We start from the raw sequence: 26,748 nt of genomic DNA on the forward strand, positions 1-26,748 counted from the left end.
TACGCTGTTATTTTTCCCCCTCCATCTTTATTTCCATTTCCCCTCTTCCCTTCTTTTCCAGCATGAATTCTCATGCTTCTGAGTGATAGTTCCCCAGCACCTTGTGTGTGCATACCCCTCTTGCTCTTTGTAATTTCCTTCTTAAACTCATTATCAGGCTTTCTTCTTCTCACACTCCTTTCCGAGCCCCTTTGTTTAGCTGACTCTGTCCTAGAGAGTCGCATATCAGCAATGAGAGAAATTAAATTTGCACAACTCCCACAGTGATTCTGTCGCGTTTTATTGGATACCGAGACAGTCATTATCACACAGCAGCAGACACTTGGGGGGGCAGTAACATGTAACGCGGCTTCAGATTTCTGGGCTTCGTTTGTTTTTATAAAGCGACAATAATTGCAGATAATTGAAATTTTTCCTTGTCGATACAACATACACCACTTCAGTGTTGTGTTTTATCCTTGTTGTGTGTTTTATTCCTCTGTAATTAGGACCATTTTTGGTTTACAGATCAAATTTTAGAACAAGTTTACCTTTTTTGTCATCAACTAAAAGGCGACAAAAGGACAAATAGCATGTGGAAAGAAAGGAATTTAATCAGAGCAGGATTTTTATTTTTGAATTTTCCAAAAGGTTATTTATGAGGAGTATTGTAAAAATCAGGACCCTACACACAGCTGTCCTGAGTGTACCTTTTTCCCCTTCATACTTAATTCACCTATCCTTGAAACCTCCCAGTATACCACTGGTGTTATTTTTTCCCCCACACGCTTCTTAAGGGGGGGAAAACCAGATTGACCTTTTCACATGAAATACTCTCAGACAGATGCATGAACAGAGAAAAACACGAGGCTCAGCCCAGTGTAGGATCCTGGTGGAAGACCGCCGCTCATCAGTGTGTGACTGACGCCCCACTAGGCTTAGAATAGCGAGTAGGTAAACAAGCTTTTGAAAGTCGGCGTAATGGTTCTAATCCCTGCTCAGAAATTCTGGAGATGCCTCTGCTGGCGTTTAATTTCAATGTGCAAGTATTGATTCAAAGCATGAAAGACCCGATACTAGAAAGAGTGTTTTAATGCCACTTTCCATTTTGAAATGCGGCTTGCAGTCAAACGTGCGCGAGTAAAGGTATTGATTATCCACACCATTAGCAAATTTACATTTCCAAGTGTGGACCACTGTGTGCCTTCGCTTCTCCTTATCGCGACATTATGTGTGGACCTTTCCCTTTTTTGCCATCAGAAAGTCTTCTATTCTTCAAAGTGGTCAATTTTTTGTTATCAAAGACATCTCTGTGAATGGAATTTTTATGTACCCATTAATACTAAACAGCCTTTCCTTTTCAAATGTGTACCCATGAAGACCAGCAATATTCAGTCTGATAGATTTAAAACTTGTCAAAATAACAGGTGCCAAGGAAGTAGCATGAATCCTTAATAAGATGTCAAAATTTTAGAAAGATAGATCATAGAATGTGGGATCTATGCATTCAATATGAAGACCAGTCCACAGCAGTGCTATTAATCGAGCTTTGGTGCGCAGGTCCTCTTGCTCTTGCTTCACCCGTTCACCTTGTCAGCCGTTGCTCGCGAAACGTACGAGTTTGTTAATTAGCTCGCCACGTGCGCCTTCTGCAGAGTGGTGTGATGGGTGACTGCTCGCCATGTCTGTTGTCTGGCACGACTGTGTGACCAGCGTGCAAATCACACTTTTAATGAGAGCAGACAATTACAAATAGCAAGTTTTCCTGAAAGAACTGAGCTCAAAATGAGACCCAGTGCTCGCAAAACAAAACTATTAGATTTGTTTTCTGGGTTATTATTCGACTTTTTTTCTTTTACTTGTTTTCGACGCTTAAGAAGAGTAGTATTTACTTCAATCATTTAATAGCTCAATTTAGACAAAACTTAGTGATGTTGTGTTTGAGTTAGCGTGTGTCTGTGCCAGAAATCTATCATTCCATACCAGTGGGTGAAATATGCATTGCTGGCTCTTGGCTCATCGCCTCTGCATAAACAAGGCGAATTGAACTGCCAGAGTGCAGCCAGAAGACAATGATCTCTTTTAATTAGATATGAAGCTCAGGCATCGCTACGTTGTTATCGGCCCAACATTTTAATCAATGTGTCACATTTATTCTGCCCTTCAAAGTGCTGTCGTATTTACATATCACTGAGGCCCAGTGGAGTCCTCATTCCTGAATCTGATTTTACTCTGCGTCCCCCGACCCGTCCATATCCATATAAACCTGTGGAGACAGTAGAGGCCCAATGACCCGCTTCTGAATGTTTTTGGGATAATCTGCCTAATTTCTCGTTTTACTGAAGAAATGGTGCAAACTTACATTACAATCCAGGTTTGACCCCAACATGTCTATTTCATTTGCATTATGACCAAATTTAGTTCCCATTCCTATAAGACTTAATGCCTGTGCTGCTTTACATCTTAAAAAAGCAAAGATAGCTTCCAGGTATAATTGGAAAATATGTTATTAACCAACCTAATAGGCTAATCATGAATTAGCACAGTGTTTAAGGTGGCTGCTTTAACGTACAGGTGTGAACCTCCTGGTGGCTGCTTTAACGTACAGGTGTGAACCTCCTGGTGGCTGCTTTAACGTACAGGTGTGAACCTCCTGGTGTGAACCCTACTGATTAGCACTCCGGTGTTTCACAGCTTTGAGATGAGTTAAGGCTGAGGATCTGTCAGAGCCCGTGAAGGTAACTGGAGTTTCAGGAACACAATCAATACGAGCTGTACAAGGGGAAAAAACTTTCTTTGATGACTTTGCAGTCTCTTTCAACCGGAGAGAAAGAGACCGGGCTCTATATGATTTGTGACCAGACACCAGCTATGCGGCTTAGTGGGGAACTTGTCGATTTCAAATAAAGCTTTAAGGACAGAACAAATTGTTCGGATATGGGGGGAGTCTTTTGGCCACTTTTGCTGTGACTTAATGAGAGAGACATGTAGGGAAACAGGGGGAAAGAAAATAAAGTGGTGAAGTCCAGATCTATCCCTAATTGCACTGGTTTCTTAGTTGTTGGGACACTAATGGACACTGTGGAGAGTGAGAGCCCCCAATTTTTTAATAGGAGGCTGAACTCAAAGGAGTCTGCATCTCTGCTTTCGAGTTACACTTGAGAAATTCTGATTCAATGTGTTTCTTTGTATATTTGTAATTGTTTCAACTCAGCAGTTTATTTTGACAGCACGCTACAAAATTTCCTCTGTTCCCAAATTTGTATTCTTTCTAATTATTTTACTCAGTGAAGTTGGGATATATTTAGATAGCCCATCCACTTGTAAGAAGAAAAACACTAATTTGCTACACTTGTTTGCTCCAAAGTAACTTATTAGCAGACCTCTTTATCCTGAGGTGTTCTGAGTTTTTCATTTTCTCAACTTTCCTTTGAGCCAGTTTTTCCACCAATACTTCCCCCCCTCTTTTAACTCTGCAAGCACCCTTATATGTTTGTCATTTCATCTCTTTCTATGATGTGGTCCCGCCATCTGTAAAAATCTGTTCTTAGGGCCACGTTAATTGCCTCCGAAGTTCACGGTGTGTCTCTGGGCTAATACAATTTAAACAGGGTCGCCGCTCCTGCATCAGCCCGACGCTGACATTTCATTAAGTCATCCTGGGTGTTAGCTTGCAAACTAGTGGGGGGTTTTGTAGCATAAGCTCATCTCTAGTATATATTACTGATAGGATTAGCTTCTGCATGAGGCTGGTGGAGACCTTGGGGTTGGAAAAGGTGAAGAAAGCTTCTTTTTTTTTACAAATCACATCAACTGTTTTGAAGTGTTTTGACACTGAATCACTTTATTAACAAGCCTTTAAGTTGGAATAATGTTACAATTTCCAACTTGTATCTGTGCAAGAAGTCCAAGCAGTTGTAAAACATTTCATCCTGACAAGAAAAAACACTTGTAGAATAAAATAAAAGAGTGATGTAAAAGTAAATTAAATAATTTTAGAGTAACATTAAGGTGGTTTGCTCACCCTAGTTATCCTGACGACAATGTCACATTTGTGTATTTGTGAATATTTGGTCATGATACAATCACAAGAGAATACATATAAATGAATATCGATGCTCATATGTTCAGGTTTTCCCATGCATGAAAGGAAGGTTCTCTCTGCAGTGTTAATTACGTCGTTATGGTTGAGATGGATCTCCATCTGGCTGGCCATTACTCCTGTCCCATTCTGGGCTCACCCACACTGTGCCTTAGAATTACACACAAGAGCTAAATGGCCCCGCTAAATTATGAAGCTATTAGAAACGGGAGACAATTTTAGAACACATGTATTCGCCGAGAGAGCGTGGAGAAAGGGCCGATGAACAGAAATAGACAGCGCAAATGAGAGAAAATAGAAATGTGAGAAACGAGACGCTAGGTTTGAAAAATGAGCCGATGAAATGGGGATCGTGAAAGATGTAATGATGGAGTGGAGGAAGTCAACTTTCTTTTTTGACCTGAGTTCCAATGTGCTTGTCTGGAGCTATTGTTAGAGGTTGATAAGTTTTTCATGAAGCTCTGGGCACTGATGGATTCCACCATGGATCACATGCACGGGTGAGAGCAACGGGCTTCAAGAACTTGGCGCGGCCCTCTGATCTTTTCGTCTCAAAGATCATATGCTTTACAAGTTTATCTGTTTTTTGGAGTGGATGCAGCCATATTTGTGTTTTACTGCGGCACAAATGGTTTGACTCCACACTTGGGCTGAGTTGAATCAGTATTTGCATAATACTTTGGGCTCAGTCAAACTGGTGTAAGTGGAAAAACGGAGGGTGTTTTCAACCGGGGGTGAAGTTCTCAACCAGCCCCATAAATCCTGCATCTCCTTCGAATCCCTGACGCGTTTTAATGTGATTTTACTAGATGAAAGTGCAAACTTTGGAAAGCAAGACAGTGGATGCCACCTAAGTTTGTATAAATCCATTTTAGGGACACTAATGATCCAACCATTTGAAACAAACACATCATCAGAAGCTAAATGATGCATTATGTTTCCAGGCTGCTGGAACTTTTTGACCCCACTCAAAGTATACTTTGGCTTTCTGTTTTGCGAGCGCTGGAGAAATGGAGCGTAACTTGATGCATTTCTATATATTTGTGTGCATAATCTATAAATAGAATGGCTGCGAAATGCAACTCAATGGCCAGTTGCTGATCCTAAATTCAATAGAAAGCCAGTGATGAATCGAAGCTCTTTGTCTTTTATAATGGTTTATTAGTCTGAATATTCCACGTTTCTTGATCCTTCTCATAGATGAGACTAACAACATATCTGAAAAGGATTAGGATTCGCCTCATTCTGCCGATGTCCAGTGCATCTGCTGTAAAATTGCAATAGTACTTGCGCACTTATGTCTGAGACCTGTTGCTTTATGGTCACGCAGGTTCTCCTGATGGAGTACTTGGATGTGAAGAACAGCCGCAGCGCCACAGAGCCATCATCCCAACTCTCATACTCCAGCACCGGCAGTGAGTTTGCTGCATTTTTCTCCAAGAAGAAACCACAGAGGGCGAAGCAATCGCTCTTCAAGTAAGGGTCAATTTCAACTCTTCCGCAACTCTGCAAGTTTGTGTTTTTTTGTTGTTGCCTTTTGTGCTAAGCTGTCCACTTCCTTTAGGTAAACCTTTGACCTTTTGCGCAGGTTTGAGTCGTCCTCCCACGCTATCAGTATGAGCGCCTACTTGAGAGAGCAGAGGAGAGAGCTGTACAGCAAAAGTGGAGAGTTGCAAGGTGAGAAGGCTCCTGGTTGTCTCTTTAACAGCTGGATGGGATCTATGAGGTGGTTTGAAAGATGGAGATAATGGCCTCGAAGTGGAGCACAAGGAAAACAAAGAAGAGAAAAATTGGCCGAGATTGCTGGGTCAGAGGGACTCTGGTGTCCACGTAAGAACGGGCTTACTTGTGCGCCTTAAGAAGTAAGAGAACAAAGAGGGTAGCGGGATCTCGCTGCAGTGGAAAGAAAGGGTTTTGGAGCGAGCACGAGTGTAGTACTACAGCAGGTACAGTGGAGATGGGAAGGAAAGGGCATAATGCAGCTCAGGAAGGTCTTCTCTGTGAGAGGATTACAGAGTGTGCAGCAGCAGGAGACATGGCGGAGGGAGAGATTGGCGAGAGGTAGAGAGGCTGGACGACTTTGCCTCAAGGGAGAGGCCTTGAACGCGCGCACACACACACACACACGCACGCACACACACACGCACAGGGAGGGTGAGTTGCACAGTTAAACCCTGGAGTCTCCTCTGCTCCTCTTTCTCTTTCTGTGTTATTCTCTTCATCCACCTGTGACCTTGGGGTGTGCCTAGCAACACCGTGTCCGCTACTGTCCTTTACCTGTACAGCTTGTTGATATTACTTAGATAAAAAGGCAGCAGATGGAACCATATACGTGTAAAAACTGTCCATTACCCATATGAAATGCAGGAAAAGCATAATTATTGATAATTGTAAGATGATCAAAAATTAAGACATCTTTTTAGCTCAGTTGAAATTCTAAATATGCAAAATTGCTGCACATCAGATCCAAATAGAAGCTACCACACGACTGTCATCACAACATTTCGGTGCAGGTGGTACATGGGTGTCATATATATAAAAAAAACACCGCTGATTAACTGGGGATTAAGGAATAAAACCAAATGGTCTTCAAATAACTGCTCACGCTTTTTCTCCCGACTGTTGGCAACTCAAAAAGAAAAGGAAAAATGCTTCTTTTTTTGACTGGCTGTATGCCTTGGAGCGTTTATAAGAAGATGAGATTTCTCTGGGCTTTCATTTCACCTGTCACAATGCGTAGCAGCGGACACAAGCCAAGGCTGGGGCCTGAATTGGCTGTAAAGAGATTGAAGGAGTAAGAAATCATTTAGAAAGTGAAATAAGTCTGCTAAGATGGACGGAGGGGGGAAGATGGATGGAGGGAAGGAAGGAGACAGAAGAAGGTTAAAAGTCATTGTTTTCATCAAGGTCCAGCGACGAATCCATTAAGAGATTTCTGAAAGACGGAATTAGAAAAATATGTATTCAGATGGTGTGAAAAGGGAGATTTTCTCTCACTTCACATTAGAGTTGTAGCAGGGACGGTGGCTGAGGGAAAGATTGACTTGATGAGTCCAACTGGCTCAACACTTAAAACGTAGTCATGTGTGTCCCTTGATGTGGAGCTTCTTCAACTCTTATTTTCTCTGTCTGACTTCCAGTCAATATAGTTAATACCTCAGATGGTCACTCGTGCAGCTTTTTAAATAAATCTAATTGTTCAGTATAAATCCAGCTATGCGCCATTTGCAACGGAAGAGGAAAACGTCGGCATCCTTTAGCAGCACGCTAACATTTCTGATTCTTATGTATTGACTTTCTAACCTCCTTCGGCCTTGTATTTGAAATAGGTTTGCTAATTGACGTCTCCCGAGCACCGTACATTCAAGCCACATACACCACATGCAGGCGTGCATTCCCAGGCCTCTTGTGCACATGCAAGGGGGGGCGGCTGGTGTTTAATTGCGAGCCTTCTCCATGGAAACGTGTCTGGTATGCTTCAATTAATCAATGGCTTCATCTAAAGACTCAATTACAGCTCCATATGTAGCCACATCTGGAATATGTATTTGAAATGCATGCAGCGAGATGGGGCAGCAGCATCTGCATGGTGTTCGTATATCCTAGATCCTCAGCTGCCTGTCAAAATATGTCATGCTCGTCGGATTGTTTGTGCCCTGTGAAAACCAGTACTTGAGAATCAGAGAGTCCCCAGTTTCAATCACATTCCCAATGAATAAATTATGAAAATAACAGTTTTCCAGCCATGGAGGTGTTATCCTATATTCCCAATGTATGTCTCCAGGCCTTTACTCTGCCTGGCCCTCTGCACTTTTATTGCTTCTATAGGTAGCGGGTGACTAGTGGAGCCCAAGTGGTCATCTTGTGAGGTGGAATATATCCCAATAACAAGTGCAGTGTGCAGCATGCACACACTGTCAGTAATGCCTTTTCAGGCTTTTTATTATATTCTGAATGTATTTCTTTTAGCGCCTTGGCTGTTCATTGTATTTTGTGCGGTATTACCTCGCCCCGGGCCACGTTTGAAGAGACAACCCTCCTCTCCCGGTGAAGGCCATACAGAAAAAGGCTGTCTATCACCTCACGTCGGCCCCCAGATACGCCTCTAAACAAACATGCTTTGCTTCAGAGTGCTACTTCCATTCCCAGCTCTCTGCCACACCTGACCTCCCTCCACTCCGCAGATGTATTCATAATCAAGTTGGTTGCAAGTGTATTTCTCACAATCCTGGTTTTCTTTTTGATATTCAAATAGATTTGTTCACACGGTCTCCAGCAAACAAAAGAAACATTCGAGCTGACTCCAGTCTGGTTACAAAATGTTCCCTCCCTCAGTCTTTCTCTCGGCCCACCCATCTAATGCTTTGTCTGAGGTAGAAAAGAATCACTACACTGTATTATGGGCTTCTTGTTTATGTATAATGCTATCACATTCACATGAAAGAGGAGGGAAACGGGGCCAGAGCCGAGGCAGACTTGAAGCGGCGTTCCTTGTCAAGATGGTTTGTACACCCTGATGGGGAAGGAAAGAAGATGAGGTGTAAATGGAAAAAAAAAAACCATGGTGTGGGAGGCACGGTGGAGGTGATTGTGGTTGGGGTATCTGCTGGCAGATGCTGATCACCCTGTGTTTGAAAATGTGAATGCACAAATGTGTTTCTAACGCCAAGAAATTGCATGTTCCTGTAGAGGTACAGTATGTGGGATGTCGCATAGCTTGGGCAGTGGGAGTGTGATTCCCGGACATTCTTTATTTGAAACTCTGTCCACCGTCATTCCCGGGAGGTTGTCCAGGTAACTGTCATCGCCCCCCACTACATTCCACTTCAACATCAGTGTGAGCTCATCACTCAGTTTTAATTATATGGAAGTGGTGGCGCTGCATTTTCAATGGTTCTTTTTCCCGATCATTTATTCTTCCCGTGTGCTGACTGATGTCAAGGCTAATGGTTGTTCCCTCATCTAGTAGTGTGAATCAATTCTTGACTTCCCCCGAACTTGCAATTATGATTTATCATATTCATAAACGGAACCTCAGATGGAACTCGGAGGTGAAAAAAATCAATATTTATTAAAGGATTGCGGTACCAAAGAGTCGAAGACGCCTGCTTAGCTGTGATTGACGCACAGCTTTATCCGCCATTTCTTTCTTTCTCTCACTTTTGTGATTTAATGTTTAATGCACGCCTCTCTTTTCCTTTGTTGCTGTTTGCTCTTTGGAGATTGACGTTTTAATAGATTTCTAGGCGTATTCTAGCGTGGAAGACCTGATAACGGAGCTAAAACAGATTGAAACAGTTAAACCTTGTCAAACTAAGCAATGTGTTGTATTTTTATCTCGAGTCACCGTGCGTGAATGTCAGTCTAATGACTCAAAAAAATCATATATTCATCATTTCATGGCTCAGAAGGAAGACTGCATGAAATAGGATGTAGCAATATTTGCTCCCTTCAGGGTGCTTAGCTTTGGTGCGGGAAAACACATTACTTCCTTGTTTGTGTGTTTAGTATAATTTCTTGTTTTGTGTTTGCTACATGCTGATAGATAATGTATGAATCCAGAGGACTTTCTTTTTTTTTTTGCCTTTATAAGCGCTTTAGGGCGTGTTCACCGTGAAAATATGACAATATGAGAGCCGTTAATAACCTGTGTAGGTAATCACTGGTTTACCTTTTTGGAGCATACTTCATTTCATTTTCCTGTAACTTTCCCAACAGAGTTCAGAAAAAGTACAGGTCACCCTTTGTACCGGAGAGCTCTACTTCTGCATGTGTGTGCGCCATAGAAAAAAAGGTCCTGTCAGCATAGATGAAATGTAACGCATGCCCTAATTGAATGACATGTTGTAGAAAGGTCTACACGCCTGCACACGGCCAAAGTGACACGAGAAAATGACATGTTTTCTGCTCTTATTCAGGTGCCAGACCTTTATGAATCACTTTGCCCCTGCAGCGGCGTAACTGAAATTGTAGATAAAGTACCTGGTACCTCTGTTACCTGACAGGCTATTACTGTGAAAAGCCTTTATTTGCGTTCAGTGTGAAAGCAAATATGGAGCGGCTTTGCATATTGTGGAAAGACGCACACAGGCGCGCATATGCCCTTCCGTGGTGTTCGCTTTTGATCGCCGTGTTCAATCTGCTTTCGCTTAATTTCCATGCCGGTATACTGGTTAAAACGTCAGTGCGGCACTCTTTCCCCGCGCACATCTGCCGCGGTATCTGCGATTTAATTACAGAAGCTCAGAAATTAGAGTGCAGCATGGAGACGGTGTGGAAAATGCAACGTGACTTGTAATAATAATATTCCACTTTTACTGCACTGTATCATCAAGCCCCTTGTCATGAAAATGAAGATTCTTTGCATTGCTTTTTTTCTGGAGCAGTGACAGAACTGCTGCTGGTATATTTCCCATTACATTCTGTCATATCTGGTCCTTTGGACCATTATGGGTAATGCACATCTAAACCAAATCCGACTTAGATTATTAAACACAATTTAGCTACAGCTGTGGGAATATCCCGATCTATTCCCAGGTGCAACAAAATATGATAAATGACCTCAGCAGTGGCTTCTTTTTATTACACACAGCAGGTAGAGTCATTCACTAGTAGGCACAAGTGGCAGTATTTCTATATTTATTAAGGGTTTAAACAATGTCAAATCTTATAAATAATCAAAAATAATCACAGAGAGTTGAATGCAGTTACAAACAGAGGTAGAATTGACAGATTTCAGGGGACAACAGAGGGAATTTTACACAATGCGGATATTTCATCAGAGAGCAAATGCTTTGTGCAGCGGCTCAACCTGAGGCTAATTTTAATCTGCATCGGTCTCATCTGCCACCTCGGTGTTTACCTTTAATCTCAGAGCTGCTGATTGGAGAAGATCTAGAACTGAACAAGAGGAGAAGGGGAGGGCTGGAGGGATGCAGGAAGGGCACGAAGTGCTGGAGACCATGACACCTGCACAGCAGCAATCTGAGTGGAATAACTAGCGATAAACAGCGCACGCCCATTGCTGTCCCAGCATGCAACAGGTTCTTCTGGCAAAGAGGAGCATTGTCCGAGTCCCCGCTGGGTCCAGTCAAAGACGTGACGACACACGCGGTTTTTAGCCTTTAAGCTAACACTCCTGCACTTGCATGCAAACACAATCAATCACTCGACTCTTTGCTAAAGTTGAGCAGTGGATTTAGAGTTTGATGATTGGAGTTAGTATAGGAAGAACAGTGGTTTTAACCCATAACATCCTGTGTTTATTTCCTATGCCAAATGCCACACAATAAATATTAATCCTGGTGTGGGTGCATTGTTGTCACGGTACCACAGCTAACAGATGTGCATTCATTAAACTCAAGACCACAGAGACACTGTATGCCTCAGCGACACCTTTAATAATTAATTCATGCCAATCTGCACCTGAATTTATTTATAATATAATTTATTTATGCCGTCTATTCTCTGCCGCGGTTTGGATTTGGTTTTGTGCAAGCTTTAGCAGAAGAATCCAATCCCATCAAATTACCTTTAATAATAGAAGGCTCTCATTACGACCCGATCAGACGTGAAGACAGCCTGAGTCGAATGGGTTCCTCAACATTGACCAGAGACTCGTTTATTTTCTGCACCAAAGTCATTGTAATTAGATCAGATGTTTTTTTTTTATGTGAATATGTAGCGGATGGCCTCTTTGATTATTTCACAAGCATGCACCCACACACATTAATATACAGAGAATATTGCTTGAATTGATCTCTCAAAACTAATCTTCACAGCATAACGGCGACAGACAAATGAGGCCACTGAGGTTGAAAATTGGATTATTCTATATGGTGATATCTATTTGTGGAATTTACTATGAAACCTGCGGCACCGGCAAACAGACTGATCGAGAGGCCTTAATCAAAGGGAGAGCATTGCCTCGTGCTTTCCTGTGACATTTTAGTCACAGCACTGTAAAACTGAGGTTTCAAGTTTGAATAACTATTTTTTTAGCATACAGTATCTGTATATTTCGACTGCATTTTACTTCCTCACAGACTCACATGGTGAGCAACAACATGGACCCAAACCACTTGCAAATTAGGGATTAGGACTCCCGTTTCTGTCTCTGCGGCAGTCGTCTCGCTGCCGCTGACGCACTCAGAGATGCACCCAGGAACACGCTGCTCCCAGGAGATGCAGTTTGTTAAAGAAGGTGTTACACGTCATTCTATTTCATTCTAAATCTGGGTGAAAGTCCGGAATTCATCTCGGCATCAACCCTGTTTCTCATCAAAACCAGGAAAGTGTAGGTAATGCAATTTCACTAAGTCACTGCCTGACTTGATTACATGTGGGATGGGTAACGCATGCTAAGGCACCCCAGGGGGGCGGATGGCTGTCACTCATTGTGTATGAGCACATGGAAGGTGGCTATGTAGATCCGCTACATCCACATACGCTCTTATCTCTATGTCTACATGTGTTTTTTCAGCATGTAGTAATAGCTTAGCATGCTAGGTGTGTGTTGTAGCCGACGCACTGGTCCTGAAGAGTGATTTCAGGCAGATTTGGCCACACGAGAATGTGCAGCTTTCCAGCCAAGCACCACACCTTCACAAGCATCTCCCACTAATCCTGGATCAGACCCACACACCGGGGGACTCCAATGCACCCCCACGCGCTAACACACAAAATGACAACTTTACATATTTTTTTCTCGATGGCGAGCTGGTGGCAGGTTGGTGGCATCCTGGCCTGAACCGGCAGTCACCCTGACACGTCGAGACTTCTCTGAAGGATTCTGTGCATATTATTATGCACGCTGAGAAAAGGGTGACAAACAGGAGCGCTTGCGGCTGCTTTTAATTGAGTCTTAAGAAGGGAGGACTCGCATGTTGGGATTGGCTGGAGTGCATCATGAATTGGTTCCGCGTTTCCACTTTGGAGCTCTGTTGCGAGGTCACCTACATGACTTTCATACCAACTCATCACTTCAGAAATCCTTTGATATGAATCTTTTAGATGGAACGAAGGCCTACTTTGTCATTCTCATGAAAACGTGGTGAATCTTCTCTCCTATCTTTTAAAATGAAAGCTGTTCCATTAGCGGTGTCCCAGGCGCAGGCTACTATGAGCCGATATGCATTTGAATGCACGGCTGGGCAGGTAAAGGGACGCAGGTCTTCAGACCACAGCGGTGTGTATTTCTTTTATTACACAACTATCGCAAGGCCGTATTGGACATGGAAATTTAACAGATGAAAGAAGTAGGGCGAGACTTTGTGCCACAATGCGCTCTTACTATTTGGGAGCACACATGCACAAACCTTCCAATTTAAAATATGGATGGGCTCGTAACCACAATTGACCCCTAGGGGGCCAAGCCTGTAAGGCATGAGACAGACTAGCTAAACAAAAAAAAAGTAATCAGCAACAAAGTATTGGTGACATAATGAGACAAAATTAAAACTTTCTGAGAATAAAGGTAAATGGCCTTGAAAATATGATCTCTCTTAACTTTGTTCTGGTGCACATTGGTGCACAGGAGAATATTCCTCTTTGCTCTTTGTGATATCTTATTTCAAAAAACGAAGGGCCGGACGAACTGAACCCCTGAAGCCTCCAGCCGTGTTTATCTCTGGCACAGAGATGACTCGGTAATGCTGCATTCCTCCTCCACTGGACCTTTGTGAGAGTGTCGTGAGGGGCTGTGGATTCGTGCACATTAATTCAGAATGAACACACACAGAGACGGGCTCATTTTGCCTTTCACTTTACTGTATTGACGAGTCGATCCTCCTCCTCCGGTAATTATATCGATTATTTCAGGATTAGTGGAATTAATGAGCCTCGGTGTTCTTCCTCTCCCCTATGATCTCCTCTTCTCCCTTGTGACATAACCCTTCTCTCATACACACAGACCCCCTCCCCCCCCCCACACACAGCATGCCACATGGCAATGATTCCCTGATTAACCCCATTAGCTCCGGGTGTTCGCCCACACTGCGGCACTGCCAATGGAGGCAGGTAACCGAGGATGTGTATAGATTTGTGATGGAGATCTCTCCCGATTGAGTGTTGTGTTTATTGGGGCTGAAGGTTTGCTCCAGGAGTTTATGCTACAGAGTCATTTGGGCTGTTTCACCACTTGTTCAATTTAATCAAACACGTTGCTCTTAACTTACTATTCCAGGGCCTTAAAAGTCTGTTTCCTTTATTCCAGGTGGTGCCGATGACAACTTGATTGAAGGTGGAGAAATGAAATTTGTGTGTAAACCGGGAGCGAGGAACATCACTGCGATCTTCCAGCCTCTTCTCAGGTACGGTCATAACGGCGAGCAGTGCTCTGAAAGGACTGCCGGGCCACGGACCTGAACCCAAGCGCAGTCATTTGAAAGATTGCTCGAAAATGTGCTTTTTCCTCGGCTACAATGCGCTCAGCAACGCAGAGCTCCAAAAGAGTCATTGAAGTGCACGAGAGTGCAGAGGTAGAGCACGGGCACACGTACAGAATAAATGAAGTTGGAAGCAAGTCATACTTTCAGGCGGAAGAAGTGAAGAAGAATTAATAGGATGCCATAACCGCAATGCAACAAATCCATCATGGTGATCCCAAGACTTGCAAAGCTGTGGCGTGGTGTGACTCAAAAAGGTTCTTTATGATCCACAATAACAGAAGGCTCCGTAAGAAAATAAATGAAAGACTGTCTCATCCGTCCCTACCATAACACATTATTTGTATCTAAATGTGTATCACTCCATCCTATCTGTTGTGGTTTAAAATGGCCAAATCACTCACGACGTGACCCGGTGTCAGTAAAATCTAAACTCATTATGGGACATGTCCCCTTAGTCACTATCTATTGTGGTATGTTGTAAATCAAAGCTAACAACGTATACTTTACATAAATTCTGATCCAAACTGCTATGTTGATAGCATCCAGGAATTAAGAGTGACTGCCGCCTGTGCTTCTATTTCTCATTATTTTGGAGTAGTTTGAAGGATCGTCTTTGCGGCAGCAGGTTTTGCTGTGTTATTTCTTTCTGTACGGCGATGCCGTCTCAAGCTAGTTGCTAAATTTAATATTGAAGCGGTTTAATTGGATTTGTGTCCATGCAGTGATGCATTACCTTTTCGGACCCATTACTCAGTGCTATTTCCTGTGTTCACACTGCAGTAGTTGGCGTACACTTTCAAAATCATGGAGCGCGTTTTTAATGGACATGGACAGTGTGAGAGCATCTTCTAAGCAAAACAGTCCACTTATCCATTGAAATTGCTCAAATCTGTCAGGTTAACAGATGTTTTGACTGTAAAAGCATCTCGAGTGGTCAGGATGCAGACATTCACACGGACCATCCGGGCAGTAGATGATAGCGTGCTAATTTCATTTGTTCCTTGGCTTTTTAAAGTTTGCCCAGTGAGGGGATAAAAGCAGTGCAAGAGTAAGTCGCAATTAAATTATGCGGATCCCACGATCATTAAATGTTGGATAGACTGCTAAACAATATCAAATCAGAGAAATTGCTACAGTTCTGTGGTTAATTGGGCGCCAGCTGTTGGGTCCATTTTGTAACCAGCTTAAGATGCTTTTATTGTTTATTGATCTGTGGTCCTTGAATGGACATTACAGGTTTGAGAGTGTAATGGCAACGCGCATGTGTCTGCGGGTGCTCTCTTACTCTGCAGGATGTCGCTAGCGAACACATGTCCTCGGCGATGTTTCAGATTTTGCCTCGCCGGCCCCGCCACCGCATTTCTTCCGGACGTTCAAGCCCCCCTTAGCGCGGTCCGGCCCGGCCGCGCTCTTATCTGAACAAACGCACAAAAATAAAATGGTGACGAGCTTTCTGCCAACATCTCCCATGTTCTCCGTAATGGATCATATCAATCATAGCAAACTACCTCTCACACAGACACACACACGTGCACATATTCTCTCTCCTCTTGCTCCCCCCTCCCTCTGACGTGCCCTCTCTCAACTTTTAGTGCCAATGGAGCGCTGTTTCCTGCAGATGGTTTTCTAATGGCAGTGCTGTAGCATGCTGCTGATGGATCACTTCACCTCCTGCAGCCAGCCATGCAACTTATGGTAGCTTTAATGACAAAAGCTGTTGGGGGTTGTCGCGCTAGAAATCAGCGTTTTGTGTGGGCGGATGAGACAACAGGGTATTAAAGTTTGTTTGTGCCGTTTTTCTCCTCAGCCGCCTAAATCAGATGTACATTATTATCATTTACTTGTCACCTTTTTGCGAATCTTTTTGGAGCTAATTTCCATACGACATGAAATGAATTTATTGAAATGGTCTGTTAATGGGAATGAAATTATTTGAAGCAGCACAAGAACAAATCAGAGTAACGGCTGCAGGTTGGAAGGGTTTCATGTCCCACCTGGTCTTGGAGAGCCTCCACCAGGAAGTGCTGGGTCAGGTAGCTAGGGAGGAGGACATCTGGGTTCCCTTGGTTTGCAAGCTGCCACTACAGTCCGCCGCTGGCTAAAGGCCAGAAAGGGATGGATTATGATGGGGAAGATGAGTGTTTACTGAATGTATTTACTGTGTGCCCTTCAGCCTGTGTTTATGTTAAACACGAGCATTTCTGAAGTTATCACAAGCAGCATATATACACATGGGCTTTGCTGAACATCCACTCCCAGATCAGATCGGCTTTTGCACCCACAAGTGAAGCAACCACACCAGATGTGTCACGGCTGGGAGCGTATATCTTTAAGGAGGCAATATGTGGCAGACGCAGGGGAGTGTTTGTGCATATAACAGCCAATTTAGTTTGACTTTTGGGGTCTCCTGCTGACATTTGGGTGGTATTTACACCCTGTGCTCCGGACGAGGTTGGCATTTTGAAAAGTGCTCGCCATTCGCGGGACGGCCATGTCTTTATATTTCTGCTGTGTATATCTGTTTGGTTGTGTCCAGGCGTTGGTAGTTAATTAGGAGGTGAAATGTTATCCTAAGGAATAAGACAGAGAGGACACACATCTCAATGCTTGTTATCACTTGTTTGTGCACATTGGACATTGAACAAAGGGGGCTTGCTTGAAATTCTGATTTAGAAGTTGCAAATTCCCAAATAGCAGCTTCACCTCTGATCAGAGAGTCTGCCCTGAGTCTCTTAAAATGTCTCCTCTTAAATCCTGCTGGCGCACATACATGGCGTGCTTCATGCACTCAGCCTTTGCTCTCTTTTCTAATCTTTTCTGACTCTTTGAGAAGGCTTTTCCCCAGAAAACAGCGCTCCTCCTGTCCCTCACTCCTGCCACCCCCCTCACAAACCCGTGCCCATTAAGGACTTGAAATCAAGGTGGAGAGAGGATTTTACACTGGAAAGGTCAGAAATACGGAGAGAGACAGATAAACAAAGCATAAGGCAACAACAGAGACAAGAGCAGATGGGAAGCAATGAAAGAAAAACACAAAGGGAGAGATGATAAAAGAAACAGACAGGTGGAATGAGAATAAAATGAGATAAGTCCAAGAAGAAAGAAAATGCAGAAGGATATAAAGCCTGTTGGATCCTGTGTAAGCTGGGTGGCACGTTTTCATGCTTTGAATTCTGTTTGCACCTGTGCTTGCACAGACTTCGCACGTGTCATATATTATACATGAGGAGAATATGAGACACGGCGAGGAAATAACCTACAGAGCAGGGGAGCGTAACTCCTACTTATTGATGAATCAAGGAGTCTCAGAAAGACGTTCGCTTCATGCGACTTGAGCTTTTGGCATCTTCTGATCTTTGGAATGTAACTCTCTCGTTAAAGTTCCCCCAAAATGAAACTGGAATTCTCATGGATGGAAAGTGGCGAGGACACCAAATGAAAGTGTTCAAGAGCGGAAACATTTTGGACATTTGCGGAACCCATTGCCAGCGTTTTTGTTGCCCCGCCAGGTTCTCCCACCAGCCCCTGTTAGCAGTGCCGCAGTGGCTCTATTCTCTGGCCTCCCCACTGGATACTACCCACCCACAGACACACACACACACACACACACACACACACACAACCCTGCAAATAACACCCCCAGCTTTATCGCTCTCTGAAACTGCAGCTTCAGCCACTTTCTAGTGAGGTGCAGTTTTCCATCTTCTCATGTCTACAAGCACACACATTCACAGAGGCACACATGTGCTCTCTGGGCAACACACACACACACACACGCACACACACACACACACACACACACACACACACACACCAGATATTGTGCAGGAGATTAGATCCGTCATTGCGGAGGTCTTTTCTTTGGCTATAGAAGGAGGATAAACTCTTTGATTGTGCTCATCCATCCCATAATGGAATCAGGATCGGTTCCCAGGGCAACCTGTCCAACAGACTCACGCGAGGCACCGAGTTGTCGGTGGGAGCTTAAGGGGTCTAGTTTGTCTGAATGCTCAGCAGTCGACTTCTTATGAAATCAGCTTTGGCTGTCCCTGCGGCTTTAGGCCTGCGTGAGGGGAAAATAGCTGGACTGGGAATTGTTGCCCAGTCTGTTTAGAAAGACGAATTGTTCCGGGGACACGCAGACAAACATTGCTGTGCGCCTGGAACCACAGTTTTGCCTTTGTAGCGTTTCCAGGTGACCAGATCGTAGTCACACAGATGTTCGTGTATTCTTGCCGCCCCCCAACACCCCCTCTTAAAGGTCCATAAAAAGGTCTGTGATTGGCTGCTGTCGAAGTTTTCTACATTCTCTGGAGATTTGTAGCTGTTTATTACCAACACTAAAGTAATGAAATGAAAGTGTTTTGGAGTCTGTCCTGAAATAGGCTTAATATGATTCTTCAGACCTGTTGCTATAAAAGGAAAAGTAGGGGGTGTCGTGTTCTTAATACCTGTTGAATAAAGAAAATGAGAATCACTAAAGTGGACAGATATTTTTAGCCGCCATATCCTGTCTGGGCCCGTTATAAAATAGCAATTTCTGTTTTTCTTTGTGTCTGTTCTCCTTCAGAGATTAAAGTGAAGGTGAAGATAGAGTGTCGGAGATGGGTAATTTACAGATATTCTGTTGTTGCTCCCTCACAAACCTTTTTCCCTCCAGTTTTCTTCTTTGAATTCAGCCTCAGATGCCCATCTTCACTCTCTCCATCCTCCCCATCCCTTGACAACATGAGCTGCCACTCTCTGTTACTGTCACATGAGCGAGCAACAGCCCTCACATCACAGCAGGCTTTGATTGGCCAGGCCTTTCCAGGTCGGCGAGCCGCTGCCTGATAATAACCTTGTTTGATTGCTGGAGCAGAGATGTAATTGATTGATCCGCTTCCCCTGTCTGGGGCCAGGCTTCTGAAGTAGCCTTTACATGTGTTTGTGGTTGTGCGCATGTGGGTTTGTGTGGGGGCGGTACATTCTGAAGAGGAGCCCCAGATAACTGTACCCACCTCTAAAAATAAAGCTATAGATGCAGTTTATGCTAATGTGCGTAATCTAGCAAAGGTAAACAGATAAGCGAGGGTTCGTAGTTTAGCCTAACACCTCTGTACTTCACAACTCAAAAAAAAAAACCTCCAGCCCATCACCAAGTTGTTATAAAGTCCAATTAACACTCCCCGTCTCACCTTGAAAGAAATATGTGTGAACTTTAAATTGTTGGTTGCAAGGTCGGTCTATTTCCCCGGGTAGCTCCTCAAAATAGGTGGTCCTGTCTAATTGCCACTTCTAATCCAACTGCAAGTTTAATTTTTTTTTTTTTTTTTTAAAAAAAAAGCTCCTGCTGCTTTTGACAAAATAAATTCTCCTGTTGAAAACAAATGAAATTTACCCGGACCCTAGGACATCACCCAATACTCTGAGGATGGATATTTCTTCCTTTGTGAGCGTCTCCCCTGGTCGGTGATGGTTCAATCCCCAGCGGGGCGTGGTGGACTCATGGGGTTCCCACTGTGTGTGCAACCGCAAGGGGAAAAAAACCCAGACCAGAACACATGGCTAGCATGTGTTTATCGAGCCTTTCCTGCCTTCAATCAGCCCTGCTCCCATTGCAAGAGGTATTTGGAAGTAAATCTTTGATTTTTAAGTACATATCTGTAAGGCAGCTCTGCTGTTAAAGAGTTTCCTCTGAAGAGGGAAAAATCAATACGCTGTAGATGTCAGTCGCTTCACTTCCAGAGTTATCCAAACAAGCAGAAATACGCGTTTTACTTCCACGTTACCTCTTTCGCCCTCCTGTTTTTCTATTTATTTTTTGGGGGGGTGAATCTAGTGAAGCGCAGACAGCTGAGGGAAAAAAAAGGAGCAATTTGATGTTACAGTTAAAGCTACGAAAGTGAAAAAGCCGAGCTTTCCTCCAGGACTCCAAGCAAACATCTAGGATTCTCCCCACATGCCTTCCTCTCTCTGTGAAGGTCTTTTTTTTTTTTAAATAAAGCTCATTAGTTAATGTCATTACACACAGCTGAAATAGAGCTCGGATCCACCACAGTGACAAATGGGAATATGAATTCAACCGGCGGACTGAGCAAAACCTCTGAGAGGAACGAACATAAGGGAGGTGGAGAGAAAAATCCATTATGTTTGATGTTCGTGTCTTACCCTGGCAGCAAATGCTCGTGGAAAAACCTCGTGAAATGACATTAGGGGTGTCTTGTAATGTGATTTCTACTATGTGTGAATATGAGATTTCTAATGGATTTAAGCACATTAGAGCAGTCTTTATCTCCAGTATTTATTCCCTCTTGGTTTCAAAATGCAATTTACTAAGTATGATGTTTCACTTGGCTCGAGCTCACTGGCTTTCTGGCTAGAAGGCATGTGGGAGGGGATAATATGTTTTTTCATTTTTGTTCAGAGGGCTACATAAAGATATCATGATAAATATTCAAGGCACACCATTTGTGGCAATTTGGTACATTACAAAAGAGAGAGGGTCAGAGAGGGATGGAAAGTTATGCAAAGGTGTGCTGACAGAAATATTTTCTAGAATGGCCCTTTGCATGTAAGTTTGTTTATATGATCTATTAAACGGATAATGTTATATGTGCTAAGTGTCTTTGTTGCTGGAATTTCAATATAATTGAATTGATGGACATTAAAATGCAAGTGTTCGCTATGATTACCGTGAGCAACAAATTAGCAAAATAGAAGCAATTCATTCTTTTAATAAAGTAACTAAATGTCCACAGAAAGAGTCAGTTAAGTTCAGTCTTGTTCATTTCTTTATGTTTAGATAGCAAGAGGCTGTGGTTGATGCTAACATACAGACTGGCTAATTAGTCTTGTGACCCTATATCTAGCAGTAGTCTTTTACGTCTTTTTAAGTGCTTTTTCTGCGTAACGCCAACTGCTTAAAATAAATAACTAGCAGGATGCCATCTTTTCATACATTTCAAATATTACCGATGCGCTAGGCTTGTGGAAATGGTGTTCCTTTCAGTTAGTGGCTTCATTTGGTCTATTGTCATGCTCCCTCTTGATGTACCGTACCTGTCAGTCACAGGTGAAGTTTAGCCCTTCCAGAGAGCAGGATCAGCTACATGAACAACAGCCATGAGTTCAACCCTTTACTTCCTGTTCTCTACCTGAACCTCTGATTCGGAGCTGTTTAGTAGGATAATAATCAGATGTTCCAATAATCCTGCTACAGAAATGACAACACCTCAGTTTTCCTGATATCCTAATACCTCTTTCTGACTGATTGGGGTCACAGCACGCCTGATTAGCATTTTCGTGTTCCTGCCAGCATTTCAGTAAATTGACCCAAATCAGCCAGTATGATGCACTCTGAGCTCTCTGCAAGTTTAAAGAGCAAGATTAAGACGGAAGTCATTTAGCCCCTGCCGTGTGACACCCACTCAAAAACACAAACTCAGTTTAAACAAGCATATGCGCCCATCATTGCCAAACACACACACACACGCACACACGCTTCCATCCTGTGTCTCAACAGATAGGAGATGGAGTGAGGCCATTATGCAAATGTCAGGTGTCAAGTGTAAATGAGATTGGAGGGATGGGAAACAGAAGTATTGAATATCACACGGCTCCCCTAGCAACTGCGCTAAGGTAATGAGAGCATTCCAGGACATAGGTTGGTGAACGGCTTGTTGCGGCGCCGCGTAACCGTCGAGAATCTCCGAGTTGAGTTCCCACAAGACCAGATAAAGAAACCGACTATCTTATGTTATAGACCAGGGGTCGGCAACCCGCGGCTCTGGAGCCGCATGCGGCTCTTTGGCGCCGCCCTAGTGGCTCCCTGGAGCTTTTTCAAAAATATGAAAATGGAAATTGTTTTAATATAATTTCTGTAGGAGGAATAACGTGACAATCATTCTTAAAGTTTTCCAATGCTGTATAAATGTGTATAATAAATATTTAATTTCAACATCTCATTATAATGGAAGTTAAACTTAAAGCGTCATCGTACAGCAGAGCGGCCACGTGGTGCCTCATTCTCTCCAGGATGCTGCAGGGAAAATAAACATTTCATCATGAATGCTCATTATGTATTTGTAGCCTACTTATCATTTGGAAAGTAGGCTAATGCAGCTAATATAGACACTTACAGCATGTGTTGCCTTTATTATGAGCCCTGTATAAGGCTTTTAATTTTTTGCGGCTCCAGACAGATTTGTTTCTTGTTTTTTTGGTCCAATATGGCTCTTCCAACATTTTGGGTTGCCGACCCCTGTTATAGACGCAGTTATAACACAGAAATGAGTTGCTGGAGGGAAACTGCGCTCCTGCGCAAAGTATAATGTCTTAGGATTCAGAGGTAATGTATATCCAGATGTTCAAAGCAGGGAATCTCATCCTCTTGACCTAACTGTTGTTAAGCACCATATATCTCTCTCCCTGTCGACTTATTTCTCTCTCTTTGAGGCTGTCGAGAACAGTTGTACGCTGTGCGCTGATTATTAGGGCTCTTCTGGCTAATCCTCTTGTCTCCGCATCTCTCCTTGCTCCTCTGACTTCTCTCTCTTTATTCCTCTGTCTTTCTTTCTCTCATTGATCTGTTTACCACTGACTTTGGTCTCCTAGTAAGAAGGATAAGAAAGACTATTTACTGCTATAATTATGGAGGTTTCAGACTGAAACTATTCATTCCACCCACAAACAATTGGACAATGGGTAATTATTGTAGTAAAATCATCTTTTATATGGACGGAGTCTCATCTATGATCAGTTAATCATCCCTGATGTGATGTGTCGTGATGTCATGAACTATTGATAGCAGACAACACATTAGAGCAGTCTTTATCACTTGCTTTTTAGTTCTAACAAATAGGTTTAATCTGTAATTGGTCTCTTGGTGGGGGAAATCTGAGAGAAATACAGAGAAATCCGAAGGGAGCACAGGTCTTGATGCTAATTTTCTTAATTAATTTGCCTCGCTTGCTTAATATTTGAGATAGAACCTCAAATTATGATGCATGTCTGAAATATAAATCCATCATGGAATTTGTTTCTATCCATTCCCACTGGAGCATATCGGCCATTCCGGGACCCGATTTATAAGGAATCTTTATAGTTATTGTATATGAAGAAAACCCAACACACCCACATGACCCCCCATGCACCCACATTACTTTTTAGAGCACATACACAAAGTTAAAGGTCAGGACAAGGTTGTCTCTTTTCCCAAGAGTCCTTTCAAGTGGACACATTCATGCAGAGACCAAGACGTGACACCAAGACAAGCAGCCTCGGACCGGCTCTGAAAGGATCAATGAATAATTTAACCCCTAACATCATATTTCCCCATGGCGGAAATGTATACAGAAGGACTTGTGTGTTTTAAGTATTGTGTGTGGTTGCTTTTACCTTCCGCCTTTGGGTTTGGTGCGTCCCTGTGCGCTGACAGGCGGCGGCTTCAGCGTCTAATGCGATGTGGGGGAGGAGGGTCAGAAGTGTGTGCAGGATGGACACACAACCTGATAGCTGCTTGCTAGACTCACATTTTGCTGGCACTCTCCAATACGAGACCTGTCACCTCTCCTCCCCACCCGTGGTGCGTCACTACCTGGGGCCTGTCAGCGCTCTTGTGCCTCCTCCTGTGCGACGTTCTTAGGCTGCTTTTCATGCCCGTGGTCAGCCTTGAAAAAAATCAAGCCTCTCTCCACCGCTGCTTCCTTAATTTCTTCTTCTGTGGCATTTTTACTCCCCTCTTTTCATACCTTTCCACCATTTCTCTCTGCTGAAGCCCGCCTCTCCTTCCCTGCCAGCACCATCATAGCCTGGGGAACCTTTCAGTGTTTTCCAGTCCGTTCACCACAAGTTCTCTTCATGGCATTTTCTCTTTTTAAATTCAATCAGGCTCCAATGGGGCCCCTAGAACCATTTCACTTTACTACCCAGATGCAACAGGATGGAAAGTCCTACGCTAACATAAAGGTCTAAATGGAATGGAGGTGCGATATAGAGTGAGATGAGGGATGGTGGAAGGGTTGGCTGAGCAGAGGAGGGGTTGAAACGGTGTCATGAAGAGATAACGGCAACGCAGGGGTAAAAATAGAGAGACGTTGGGGAATTGGGAGAAAGATGAAGGAGCGGGACGTGAAAAACTTTAAAAGGCAGAAGCGATCTGGCGGGAGAGAAGTGAGTGAAATAAAGGGTGAGACGTAGTGGTGTAAAATAAGGGCTATAAAGTGTTATTTTTTTTCCAAATGTGATATTTAAGGGCTCTTCTCGTGTAACTGACGGAGAAATAAATGCGTCAACATTTACATTCTTCTGATACTATGAAACATATATGGAGAAAATACAATAAATAGCACACGCTCGTGAGTATGGGAACGTCAGATCAATCTATTTATCATTGGCTGTGTGAAATAGTTGCTCTACAAATGGCTTCCTTTGACCTGTGGCTGTTTCTGAGGAATATATCAGAAACCGCTGCAATTTCCTTACAATTGACCCCGACTTACCTTTCTTAAGGGCGACATTCCATTCACGCTTCCCCCTTTGGGCCAAAATAGACTCCCTATCTTTGCAGCCAGAGCTTTACGTGCACTGTGCAAGTTAAGTGTTTTTCAAAGTAGTTTTCAGGCAAATTGAAAAGTGCTTTGGCGCCTCGCTCTCTCAGGGACAGTTGCCATTTTCGTCTTGCTGAGTCACTCGTCGAGACACGAGCGTCCTTTGATGCTCAATAAGACGTATCATGTCATCATGTAATCACCGGCAGCTCTGATTGGAAAACTTTAATTATGAGAGAGAGAGGGGCAGAAGGTGAAGAATCCCGAAAAAGTGGCAGAAATTGTATTGGGTATCAAATTCCTTCATTTCCAAAGCATCATTTCCAGTGCTGTACTCCAGCAGCCTTGCATTGTTTTTGTTGTTCTGTTGTCTCTTCAAGATTTCCTGTCACACTTTAATAAAGCCGTCCTGTTCCTCTTGTTTCTCTAATTGTACCTGTGGGAGTTCGTTTAACGCCGGGGTTATTAATCAGCCCTCTTTCATAAGGCGCAGGTAAACACTTAAATCCTGATTCATTAGCTGTGCAGTAAACAGTACAATCAGACAAGATTTTGGTCTGCACCTGGCTCTTTGACTATAGAATTGTGTGTGTGGGTGTGTGTGACAAACACATCAAGCAATTGGTGCCTTTTATCGAAAAATAGGGGGCCAAAGACCCCCCTCACTGACACAAATTCTCTGAGGACCAGTCATGATAAGTACTATCACCTGTCGCTATTTGTATTGACTGATGTTTTACAGTGAGCACAAAAAGGGCAATTTAAGCCCAAAAGCCCCCCATTGTGGCTATGAAAGATCGTCACTATGCTCCTGAGGCTCCATTGAGGAGGGGGAACCTCCTGCAGCCCCTCTCCTGTCATGGGATGGAAAGAGAAAGGGAGGAAATGAAGTTGGCCAGGGTTAAAAGCAGTTAGGATAATTGTGCTAGCAAGCTTTTATACTGCAGATGGGCGTTTAAAGCAATTTCAGATATTAGGACCTCCACTGAATGCTGGTCAGACTGGGTCATTACAGTGTCACATTTAACTTTGAACAATGGTCATTTTTTAAACCACCAAAACCACATCAAACAACCAACTTGTATTCTTATTCAAGGTGAAAAGATGATTTATTTTCTTGATTAAATTCAACACAGTGCTAAATTAGAAGTGGACTGCTTGTTTGCCAGAAGTCAATAGCGCGCTGCTGTACAGACGTCACTTCTTGACCAGGTAATATAACATGTTTATGGCTCAATGCTTCACCGAGCTACTTCATGGGAATAAATGGGGCTCTGTCTCCAAGGGTGCATTTCAGTTTTCCCCCTCTTATCCTTTAGAATGCTGACTTTCAAATTGAGACGTGGACGGTACCTCCCATTCCTACAGCACAGAAATGATCGTAACTTGTTGGTGGAATCCTTTTTCCAACGCTTTAGTCAGACCGCTGTGACAAATCAGATTTTTTAACGCAGCACACTGGGGCATAAGTGCCCTTACCAGATTTCGGCATCCATTTATGGGCTCATTAGTGAAAAATGCCTCTTAGATTTTAGCCTGCGTTGCCTGTTCAATATTCACACTTTCATGACAGAAAATGTGAAATTTGAAAGCTGTTGTGAATAGAACCGTCCCAGCTTCCATTGCAGACCCAGCATGTGCGCATTGTTATTAAAGGCGCCGCGAGACAGCTCAGTGTTTTTTAACCAAACAAATCTTGATCCGCTCGTCATTTGTTCTGTAATTAAGATTATCTACTCCGGGTGCAGAC

General features: G+C 43.3%; 1 protein-coding gene and 1 long non-coding RNA gene across 2 annotated transcripts in view; both read left to right on the forward strand.

Moving 5' to 3' along the window:
* exoc4 (exocyst complex component 4) overlaps nt 1-26,748 on the forward strand; it is a 69,006-nt gene that overhangs the window by 10,706 nt on the left and 31,552 nt on the right. Inside the window, exons 10-12 of the mRNA XM_057023132.1 lie at nt 5,412-5,557; nt 5,670-5,758; nt 14,295-14,391. Coding sequence (XP_056879112.1) covers nt 5,412-5,557; nt 5,670-5,758; nt 14,295-14,391 — 332 coding nt within the window. The remainder of the gene's footprint in view (nt 1-5,411; nt 5,558-5,669; nt 5,759-14,294; nt 14,392-26,748) is intronic.
* On the forward strand, nt 14,398-25,428 carry LOC130519578 (uncharacterized). The gene is made up of 2 exons (XR_008948364.1): nt 14,398-22,344; nt 22,486-25,428. It is a non-coding gene; the product is annotated as an uncharacterized LOC130519578 (long non-coding RNA).

Source organism: Takifugu flavidus, chromosome 22 (assembly GCF_003711565.1).
Source record: "Takifugu flavidus isolate HTHZ2018 chromosome 22, ASM371156v2, whole genome shotgun sequence".
Classification (NCBI taxonomy): Eukaryota; Metazoa; Chordata; class Actinopteri; order Tetraodontiformes; family Tetraodontidae; genus Takifugu; species Takifugu flavidus.